Source organism: Candoia aspera, chromosome 1, assembly GCF_035149785.1.
Source record: "Candoia aspera isolate rCanAsp1 chromosome 1, rCanAsp1.hap2, whole genome shotgun sequence".
Taxonomy (NCBI): domain Eukaryota; kingdom Metazoa; phylum Chordata; class Lepidosauria; order Squamata; family Boidae; genus Candoia; species Candoia aspera.
In genome coordinates, this window is record NC_086153.1 from 119,734,959 (window position 1) to 119,746,843 (window position 11,885).

General features: G+C 38.2%; 1 protein-coding gene across 1 annotated transcript; it reads right to left on the bottom strand.

Annotated features, from left to right (window-relative positions):
- Positions 1–94: 94 nt before the first annotated feature.
- Positions 95–9,799, bottom strand: IRAK1BP1 (interleukin 1 receptor associated kinase 1 binding protein 1). The gene is made up of 4 exons (XM_063312846.1): positions 9,425–9,799; positions 7,450–7,515; positions 2,208–2,338; positions 95–982 (listed from the first exon to the last, which is right to left on the bottom strand). Exons 1-4 carry the CDS (start codon positions 9,707–9,709, stop codon positions 700–702), a joined length of 765 nt encoding a protein of 254 aa, XP_063168916.1. The 5' UTR covers positions 9,710–9,799; the 3' UTR covers positions 95–699.
- Between the last annotated feature and the right edge of the window lie 2,086 nt (positions 9,800–11,885).

Below are 11,885 nucleotides of genomic sequence, written 5' to 3' on the forward strand. Positions count from 1 at the left end.
AAGCACTAAGAAAAACAGTGTCCTTAATACTGTCTTGAACAAAGCCTAATTGCAAACAATTTTCAACTTAGCAATAAGCAAGCCACAATGAAGCTGTTGTACAAATATTTTATTTAAAATGCAGACTGCTTTGGATTCAAACCAGGCGTGTGGACTACTGCATGAATAATGCCTGCCTTGTTATTTTTTAGGTCTGAGGATAAATTTATATACACAATAGCACTCCTGGCTGCTGTGTAATAGGTAATTCTAAATATGCCTTTTAGATAAGCCAGTTTTCTCAGAAATTGTAGTAACTAATGCTCTAAAAAGGAGGAACCAGCTGACAAGGGGAGGACTGCAGTGTACCTTTACCTATGTTTGCCTTGCTGTGCAACAGAACAAGTCATTAGTTACTTCAAAATCATGTTCAATGAGCATTTTTTTGCACTGTAATGTAATGATAGCTAAATAATGCTTTCCATTAATTTTAGATGCAAAGACTAAGTAACTGTAACTTAACATTAACATTGTAGAAATACAATTGGTATGTGTTTTCAAAAACACTGGCAAGGATCCATATTTTTCACCCTATTCAATAGGAGTTTCCACTTATAGTCCAATTGTAATTTTAATTTTAAGACTGGAAAATCAAGTAGAGCTTCCTGAGTACATTCTTCTTCATAAAGGAAAAAAAAGTCTAATTGTTTCAGAAGTTAATTAGTTCACTTTTATAAGAGCAGCCTTTTTCTTCTTCTTCTCTCCCTTTATTTCAAAAATAGCAAATACCCTTGAAGAAACATAGATGGTGGCATTCTGCAGTTTCTGCTGAAAACTCAATAAATCTGAAGAATTGGCTGTATGATCTTCAAGGTGACCTTCCCACTCCTTCACCTCTTCTTCCTTGATTAGCAAAGGCTTCCCCAGGGAGTGTCCAAACAGTTGGCAAACTTCTTGAGCTTTTTGTTGAGCACTCCTAACAGCAGAAACGCATACCTGCCTCCTGGAAAGAAACAATAGCAAGGTATAGTAACAAAGTGAATCTATTCTTATTTAAATTGCAATTTTATGCTTGTCAAACTCAGAATTTAATGAGATTTACTTTCAGGTACTGTGAAGTCCAACTACAGCCTCAGGATACATATTAACTCACTTCAGTATCACATAATTGCACATATAGGCACATACATACATTTTCAGTATCACATAGTTACCAGCTTTTCCTTAATAATATTTGTTTAAAAAGAACGCTGAAAGTAATTTTAGGAACCACACTTGCCTTTTTTCTTACTTATTCCTTTTTCCTTGTAAACTATGTTAATTGTATAGTTGAGGGCAAAGCGATTCTACTACTGTTCTCCATATACCATCCTGGAAACATGAAGAACAGATTTAAAATACTTTAAATAAATATAGTGCCATTTTTTAAAATTGTTATTCTGTTTCCTTAATTTAGGTACATGCTGCAGTACTAGGAAGCAATCTATAGCTGGATGGGTGACTTTGGCCAGTCACTGTTTCTCAGCCCAGCCTGCCTCACAGGATTCTTGTTGTGGAGAAAATAGGAGCAGACAGCATTATGTATGCTGCCTTAAGTTGTACAAAAAACAAAGGTGGATTACAAGAACAATGACAACAGTAATAATAATAATTATTCTTGCTTATTCCACTAGAACTTTCTTATTTTTTATAATATTCTCCTCCATAAATTAGGGGAAGAAGTTTGGGGAGACAAGAAAAATCTTGCTGCTTGAGATGGGTGGTGACTAAATTTGAAGTATAAATAAATAAATAAAAATAACGATTTGTCCAACTTGTCTCGGTCTAATTCAGTATTTGATCCTGACATTTTGCAACACTTCCCAATCTCTCCTACCTCCAAGACTGATAGGACAGCAGGTGAGGTTAGAAATACACAATACAGTAGTAACTTCCAGTAGTAACCTCCTGTCTTTTTATTAGTAAGGTGATGGTGATGGCAATTCCTCTGCAGCTGTGTGGAGATGGTGGTATGAACCTGATGACCAGTTTTAGATCTGACTAGCAACTCTGGCCAAAAGGACAGCTATTAAAGCTGCACTCCTGTATGTATGGTACAGCTAGTTCTCTTCAAGTTGAGCAAGAACATAGCAGTTTTACCTGTATAGTATAGAACACAGATTCATAGTGCAATAAGCAAATTAAGCCAGAGTTATTCACCTTCTTGAGAAATGTGTTCAGAAACTTACCGAAGGGCATCTATAGCCTCCACTGTATGGTAAAAGTGAGGTGGGCTGATGGTAACAGAGCTATCTAGTTTCTCAACAAGATGATTACATGTATCTTGCATTTTCCCAAAATCAGTAAATATAATGCAGACCTGTAAATGTAAAAATGTAGAAGCCTTTTTTCAGTGCTTTAATTACAAGTTGACCAAAACAGGGGACAATATATATATGCATCTTTTCCAGCCTCACTTTTTTTTTTATTTACACAGATACACACACAGACACACACACACCTTTACTTTTATAAAGCTGGCTCACAATCTGCAAAGGAAACAAAGAGTAGTGAATTAAAAATCAATTATAGTATGACATAATACTCATCGTTGAGTGATAAAAAAACAGAGGACACAATGCTGCTAATGATATTATTACATTTATTATACAGCATGGGATGATTTTGTACCATCATGAAAATGACTTAACATGGAAGAATTTGCAAAATACCGCTTATAAAGAGATACCAGAAAATCAACATAGATGTGTTGATTAGTGCTTCTTTAAGATACTTTAAAAAAACTGCTTTAGCCACTAGTCAAAATCTAGTATGTGTACATTGTTTTAATGTGTATTCATTGTAACTGACTTTGGTTAGGACTCCTTGCTGGAAATTTTATACAATTAACCTATAAAAGTATTAACTTCGGAAATAAATTCCACTGAATTCAAATGCATTTTTTTTTTCAGATAAATGTTACTGAACTGCAGCCTTAAATCAAATGCTGATTTTGAAACGATCCATTTTCAATATTATACTCTTCTTGCTACATTTTTTAATTAGTTCTGGGCGTCCTGGCAGGTCTCAAAATCATGGAACTCCTGATAGGACCAGCCCTTTATCACTGTATTTCAGTTCTCATCCTCTTTAAGAGTCTACTAGTAAATGCAGAATTGCAAAATGTCACCTATCTAATATATTCACAAAGCAACACGCAATTTGAAACTTTGGAATAAGCTGTTATGAAAATGTGGTTGACATCAGCTTTACTATTTCTTGTACTTTAGCTTAAAAAGTTAAAAAGAAAATTGCAGGGAGAACTGAAGGTAGTCAGATTAGTGTTCTAGATTTCAAGAGACTGATGTCAATAATCTAAGCGAAAAAAATAGGAAGTATTCCATGAATGGAAATCCTGGGAAAAACAGTTATGAAGTTGGGGAATTCTGAAAAATGAGATAACTAACAGCCAAACTCAAACAACAGCAAAGAGTCAGAAAGATGGGAGATTGCTCAGAGAGAGTGACTTTACAGTTGCATAAAGAGCTCTCTGATAAACTGATAAAAAGGGCAATTCTAAAAAATGGAAAGAGAAGCATGTAACAAAAGCAGTTACAAAAGCAAATAGCCTGAATCTGTAAGAAGGGGGTCAGGAAGGCAAAGGCTGAGAATGAGCTAGGGCTTACAAATGAACATCAAAATAACAAAAAAGGGTTCTTTGGGTATATGTGGAACAAGAGGAAAGTCAAGGAAATGATTGGTCCAGTGGTTGGAGAAGATGGCAGTTACAACAGTGCTGAAAAAAATAACTTTACACCAAGGCCCTCATTTATGACCTTTGCAGTGTCCCTCAATCATGTGACTCCCATTAGTCAGTATATGTTGTCCTGTGCCTGACCTGTTGTTTTTCTACCCTCTCTTGCAGAGCAGAGAGATTGGAAAGGATTACAAGAGAGTAAGCAGGCACACAATGGTGAATACACTGGGCTGTTTGTGTAGCACACTAGTGGCTGCCAGTGCCAGCGCATTGCTTTCGATGTGTATTCCCCATTGTGTGCCTGCTTACTCTCCTGTAATCACTTCTTCTCCAATGTAAATACAAACATTATTTCTCTTGTTAATTACCCCAGCACTGGGGTGAGCATTCCAAAGGGTGGGGGAGTAGAAAAAAGGAAAGCAGAGTCACGGGCATATGATTTCCCATGTAGTGACTGCTTTGCTTAACAACAGAGCTGCTGGTCCAAATTGTGGTCACTAAGTGAGGACTACCTGTATTTACATTTGCCTTTTTGCTAAAGGTTGAACCTGTCAGAAGCCATACTGGGGGAGGGGGGTGCAAAAGAGAAATGCAGGTCAAAATATGTAAAGGACTGGTGAGAGAATACCTAGCCACTTTGAATGAATTCAAGTCTCTGGAGTCAGGATGCTAAAGGAACTGCAGGTATGATATCAGAACCAATGACTATACTGTTGGAGAATTCCTGGAGAAGTGCCAGAAGACTGGAGAAGAGATAATATTGTCCCAATCTTCAAAAATGAAAAAAGAATAGTCCCAGGAAACTACAGATAAGTAAGCTTGACATCAGTATCTAAAAAAATCCTAGAGAAGATTAAGCAGTAGGTTTCTTAAGCATTTAGAAAAGAACAAGATGATTACTAGAAGTCAGCATGGGTTTGTTAAAAATAGGTCATGCCAGACAAATCTTGCTTTTTCTGATAAACTGATTAGCTTACTAGACTAAGGAAATACTGTTTATGTAGTGTATTCAGGCTTCAGTAAGACAGTTAACCACAGCTTCCTTCTGAAAAAATTAAATAGCGTAGGATGAATGGTCTAACAAATGAATTAACAGTTGGCTTGAACAACCATATCCAACATGTGGTCCTTAACAGATCAACGTTTATATGGAAGGAAGTATGCAGCAGGATACCTCAGGATTCTGTCCCAGCCCACTGCTCTTCAACTTTTTTTATAAATGACTAAGAAGAGATGATCATCAAATTTACAAATGACACAAAGCTGGAGGGTGGGAATTGCTAGCACCTCAAAAGACAGGGTCAGGTTTCAAACAAATCTCGATAGACTTCAACATTTGGCTTTTTCCAACAAAATGCACTTCAATGATAAGAATAAGATAGGAAAAATCAGATGTACAGGTACAAGACTGATGGTACATGGCTTGGTACTAGTATTTGTGAGAAGGATCCAGGCATCCTGGAAGACTGCAGATTAAGCATGACACATAGTGCAGTGCAGCTGCCAAAAGATCAAATGCAATCTTGGGCTGTATCAAAAGATGCATAGTGTTCTTATTATGGTGGTATTTCCACTCTATGCTAAACTGGTCAGACCACATCAGGAATTTTAAGCCCAGTTCTCGTCACTGCAATACAAGGAGGATGCTGAGTACCTGGGAAGAGTGAAAAAGATGAAGAGGGGCTTGAAGACTACCTCCTGTGCAGAATGGTTAAAGGAACTGGGTATGTTTAGCTTAAAAAGAAGGCTATGGGGAGACATGATAGCAGACTTCCAATAAAGAGCTGTCACAAGAAAGAGGGCATGAATTTATTCTCCATAGCACCTGAGGGTAGAACAAGAACCAATAGTGGAAGCTTTATAGAATGAGGTCCAAATGTTTAAGGAGGAGTTTCCTTCATGTGAGGGCTTTTAAGTAGTGTAACAGCCTGCCTCCTGGAGTGGTGGGTGCTCTATCAGTAGAAATTTTCAACAAAGGCCAGACTGCCATGGTCTGAGGATTCCTGCCCTGGCAGGGGGTTGGACTAGAAGACTTCCAGCATCCTTTCCAACTCTGTGATTCTGAATTGCTTGGTCTGATAAAGGATTATAGTGGGAAGCAAAATGAAGTTACATCCACATAAGCAGCGGTGCTGTTGGTCAATAAAAAATTAGATTAGAATTCAGCCTGTTCTGAAAGTGGTTCAAATTCCCTTGAAAAATTCAGACTGATAGTTTGCTCTACATGTTCTAGAGTTCCAGGTGGTGGCAGTATCTTTCTATAAAACAATCCAGATTTTAAGGTATGTAGAAAAGGCTCTTCTAAGGATATTTCCTCATGTAAAGGGCCACAGATCAGACGTGGAGGAAACAGATGTCCCTTGTGTCATTCCCCAACTGTAAAATGCACTCCGTTTTAAGCATTCTCTGCTTTCAAAGAGAATTAAGATACATCTTTTAAATTTATATCTGTGCATGGTTTTTAATAATATTTTATTATATTACTGTTACCTTTTATGTCTATTTACTGTATTATATTATGTTCAAATTGTGATTTTAATTAATCTGTTTTTTTATTACATTATCCACCATTAGCATTATTTTTGGCAGGAAGACAGGATACAAATCTGATAAATATTAAGAATAATAAAAGCCACCATACAAACAGCAACACCAGTAGTTTTTAAAATTTAAGTGACAATATTATTATAACTTTGTATATCTGTTAAAATAGTATTGCATTTAATATTTCAGAAAGTGTTAGCTATCTGAAAATAGTTGATACAACAGATACAACTAGTTAATATCACAATGCAGTAAATCCTATCTTAGAGCATTGCTAAGCCATGTTATATATAAATATTAAAGGTTGCAAGACTGTAAAAATCTTACAAACTTACTTTAGAAATCTAATAGGGCTTTAATGTATAGTCAACTAAGCATGTAACGTATTTTTGTTTAAATTATATTAAACAAAATGCTTATAAAATTGCACATGCTTATAAAACTGCAGTTACTATCTACATTAATATTAGGCTTTCTTCTGTACTATGGGGTGATCCTGAACAAACGCTGGCATAAAAGTTCAGGTCAGTAAGAACTATGGAAATGCTTTAAAAATAGGGTAGCATTTGAACACCCTAAATGATGTAGAACAAAAATATTTTTGAAATAAATAGATTTATTTAATCTATCTGAATTTCAGGGCTCTCAGTTTTCCCCCAGATTTTTTTTAAATTAAGTATCTGCTACATCAAACATGATAGTACCTACCACCTGAAAACGTTTCCAACTTGTGGCCTAGAACTTAAGGATAATGATTAGGACCAAAGGAATCTATCAGAGAGATCTTCATTACACAAGCAGGAATTTTACTCTACTAAAGATACACACTTTCACATAAGAATCTACACTACAGTTTAGCAACACATCTCTTCAATAGGGGTGTCTAGCTATTCACTTTATCCATACTACCTGAAAATATTACCCATTCTTAGTTGACCAAGATACAAGGTGTGTAGAAGAGACATTTGCCCCAAGATACCAAAGCAACTCACGATATATTGTCAGAATACTTCCAACAAACTTTCCACCAAAATCCTAATTAGCTTTAACATGATATAGTAGTTAATGAAAAAGGAAATGTGTAAATTTAATAAAATTAACAATTCATATCTAGATATTTTAAAAAGTTTTCTCAAATCAAAATGAACATATTAGAGACTAATGGTAGTGTTTTTGTTTAAGATACTTGCCTCTGCTTCCATCTTATACGCATTGTTTATTCTACTGAAGTTTTTTGTCACAGTCACATCATTCTCCTTAGGGGGGAAAATTGTAATTTTAAGTGCACTACTCAAAAAACAATACTCTTATATGTGTACTAAACAACAGAATGTGGCAACATATTTCAAAATAGACAATAAATATGTTTAGTAAAAGTGAGTTGGATTCAGAACAGACTCAGTAAAATCAACAGGGTTGTATTAATAAGGATCAAACCTACATCCATCCTTCACATCCTTTCTTGGGCAGTATTTTAAAATCTTATTTTACCATGAAACCATATAACCATTAAGGATGTGTAGGACTTTTGATTGAAAAGTAAAAAACCGCTTCAGAGTGGGTGAACAAAAGTAGCTCATCTACAACTTCTTAAAGCAGTTGTGCCTTTTCCTGGGATCATGTGAAGCATCTTTTTGCCTTCAAATTTAAAGGGCTAAACAACCCTAATAAGCAGGAATCCAGTGAACAATTTCAAGAAAATATTTAACAAAATATGCTTTCAAGGACTGCAGTATCAGGAATATCCTAAATTACCTGGTACCTATAAACTCCTGATAATCTTCTAAAGAGCTACATGTGAGACAGAAATAAGGTGTGTTACTCATTAGCATCACAAACAATTCAAAAGAAATGTAATTATTCTCTAGAGTGTTATTTAAACTGTATTAAGAACTGTGATTAACATAAATTCAAATAAATATAGTGGCTAGTATCAATTGGGTGACTTTAGGCTAGTCACTCTCTCAGTCCTAGGAACAAGGCAATGGCAAAGCACCTCTGAAAATGTTGCCTAGAAAATTGCATGGACTTGTCTACGTAGTCACCAGGAGTCAACTGACTGACTTGAAGGCTCACACTCGCTCTGTGTGTATGTGTATGCATGTGTATAAAAAGCTTTTGTGGTTTTTCATTCAAAGTTCTTTCCCATAAACAGTGTTATATCTTATTTCTAGGTTAGGCTGAGGTATCATAACTAATCCAAAGGGAACCAGTAAGCTTCCATGGCTGAGGCCTGAAAACAACTAGAAATACATCCATATGTAACTCAGCAGAAATTATGACTTTTAGATCAGTACATAACTGTGTTGCTAGTTGCCCAATGACACTGCTTCCTGATAGTCAAGCAATGTGTAAAATCATAGAAATATATATTGAAATAGTCCCCTATTTGGGATGGTGGAGTCATGGAACCACTAGTGTGAAGGTATGACATGACAGCTCTGTATTTCTAGCCTGACAGCTCAAATAAGGAAGGTGTAATCCACTCATAGATGGTCCTCAAGCCAGTGCACCTTAGTGATAAAGGTATCTTTATCGAGTAGCAAGGAGACTCAGTTTCTAGTCCACCCCCAGCTCCCTGGTGATTCTGGGCCAATGAATCTCTGTCAGCTCAACCGACTTCACAGGCTTGCTGCTGCGGTGAAAAATTGGAGGAAGGGCTATGGAATCAAATAAGCTGAGGTCAACTCCTGGTGGTTCCATCTATGCCGCATTATAAAAATGGTTTGCTACTACCTACCTCTGGGATGCTTTGGGGACTTCCCAGACGATCCTCTATCCAAGTATTTCGATCTGCACAGCACCCCGAACACGCCAAGCACTTTTTAGCCTAATTCAGCCACCACAATCCGCGCCTGAAGCTCGGCTAGGTGTTTCCCATACTAGCTAAAATTACGTGGGCGTCAAGCATAGGATCTTTTTAGTGATGACAACACCAAAATGCCTAGAAACATACTTACGTCCCGCTCGGAAGAACTGGGCTTTTCGTTTCAATCTCGCTAGGACGCAAGTTCTCTGCGGGAGTGACGGGACTTAAGCTATGAAACACCGAGCACGCCTGCACCAGACGGCCTTTCGCTCGCGCTCAGAACGCGACTCCATCCGGGCCTTGCAAAGGGCGGGAAGCCCATTGCAGCTGCGTGCGAGGGGCTCTCTCTTACCCACCGAGATCCCGCCGCGCTGTCGGGCAGTCTGGGCAATGTAGTCCAGCCTACGAGTGACGCTGCTCCGCGCTGCGCCAGCTTCGCCCTTCCTGCTTCTCAAGTAAACCGTGACTTTTGCCCGATCCGGTCTGGCGCTGAGCTCCGCGCTGCCACTCACGTGAACTTCCCTCCCAGGCGGCCCACCTTCGGCGGCTCTGGACGGCTCATCCTCTCCGGTGCCCGAGCCGACGGGTGGCGACACCAACTCAGCGAACACCCGAGCGGGAGAGAGCGACGGCAACGGCATTCGGCCGCAGGTGGAAGGAAGGGAACCGTTAGGATCCCCTAGCAACGAACGCGACACCGCGAGCCCTCGGCGCCGAAAGAATGATGGACCTTCTAGTTCTGACGAGAAAATCACGTGGAGGCCGCGGCCCCGCCTCGAACTGAAGAGGTTGGGCTGTGGGTCGCGCGCCATGGCGGAGTCTTCTCTGTAGTTCTCATGGTGCTTAGGTGGATGTAGTTTGACAGTTGTGTCAGACTAGTCTTGGTACTTTATAAGTCATGGTTTATGACCTAGCATGTTTAGAAACGTAACCCATAGTGATGTATTCAATGAAACATGGTTTTATTCAATAAAATATGCTATGGCTTAAGATGAGGACTGCAACCAGAGATACATAATAAGACTTTTTCCTACAAATTTTCCCTTGACTTCGTTTTCCCTAGAATTGGGATGTTTTGTTTCTTGACATAGAGAATGAGCAGAGGTCTACAATTTTCATCTGGCCTTGCTGGCAAGCTAAACTACACAGCGGCCGTTAAACTGGTGAGCAAGAACATTGCTTTGGATCCTGCTGTTGAAAAATGAAAGTCGCCCTGCACTCTTCCTGAGGTGGACTCTCATAGAGTTTATCTTGGTAACCCACAAAGCCATGCTCCAACAAAGGCCTGTTCTCAAACATGAACCCCAAACTGCTGCCTCAAGCATCTTTGGATTTTAGGTCCAAATAAATACAATTAATTCTGAACCTCAGAAACAGCAATTGCATAACTCTCCTTCTTTCCTAAGCTGGCAGTGTGCGTAGCTTGGCTGGTTTCCTCAAATTCCCTGAGGTGGTTTTTGTTTAATGATTTCATTTCCCAAGGTACCCCTATTCTAGCTTCTATGTAACCACTGCAAATTGCTTGAATTTGTTAGTTCTGCCTTTAAGAAACGAAACAGTCTCATAAGTCTTTTTATGCATCTTTTTTGAACTCTGAGATTATAGATACTAAGAATTAAATTTATCCAAAGTGAAAGAAAGGGAGTACTAAAGTACACTTTCCAAATGCAGTTTTTTCCAAGCTATGTCACTAAACCTATTGTCGTTAGGGTTGGATAGGTTTGTTGCTAGATTTGGATTCAGTGAAGCCATTTTTTGCCATGTAAATGTATTGAGACTGGCAATTTATTTCCTTTTTCTATCAGTCTTCATTACAGGTGATTTGAATTTTAACCCCCCCCTACACTTTTGGTATTTTAAATATTAACACATTATATAATGACAAATTTATTGTGATGGCTTAGAAACAATGCGGCTATATCTCTGGGACTTAATTCAATCATACTTATTTGATTTGTATGACTAATTTGTATGGCTCACTTGACAAAGGACTCTGCATGGTGAACAGTAAATTAAAAACAACAGTAAGAACATCAAACAACTGAAAGGCATCACCTGTGGAGCAGCATACTTATCCATATCAATAACCCCCTAAAAACAGGTCAATTTAATTTTCTGGCCCAGTGCCTAGAGAAGAGGCCATGTTTTTAACATCTTACAGGAGGCCACTGATTATATAAATCTTGGAGACTAATTTGAAGCACAAATGAATTTATTGACAGGATTGATACTAGAAGCCGAAGAGAAAGAAGCCCAAAAAGAGCTGGATTTACAAACCCTCTTTATGGATATATCCTTTTATTTGAATGAAATGTGATTGATACGGTTAACCATACTGCATGGGATAGTTCATATGTATACTGGAATTTATAATGAGGGATGGAGAGGATGAGGTCATTCCTTTCCTATACAATGAATGCTTTGGATAAAACAATATCAGCCCTTTAAGATTGTCCAGACCAGATTCCACAAGAAGACTAGAATTAAGTTTTATTGAGACAGGCTATAATCAGAATCTTGCAAATCCTGTTGTGTTTTTCTCCCCTCCCTCTTACACACCTGTGAATCAGGAAGGAGCCAGCTTGAGTCTCCTCCTAATACTGTCTCCTTTCCCAGGGCTCAAGGACTTTTTTTTGGGTGTGTGTGTGTGTAATGGCTTCTGAGTATTTCTCTGAAGATCATCTCCAAGAGGCCTAAGATTTAGTGCCTAAAGTTGTTGTTTTAGCTTAGGTGCTACCTCAAAACGTAATTGTTAATCCTTCCCAGCCAGGCTTTCATTCCTGTGGTTAACACTAATTTATCCTGATAGCACTTCAG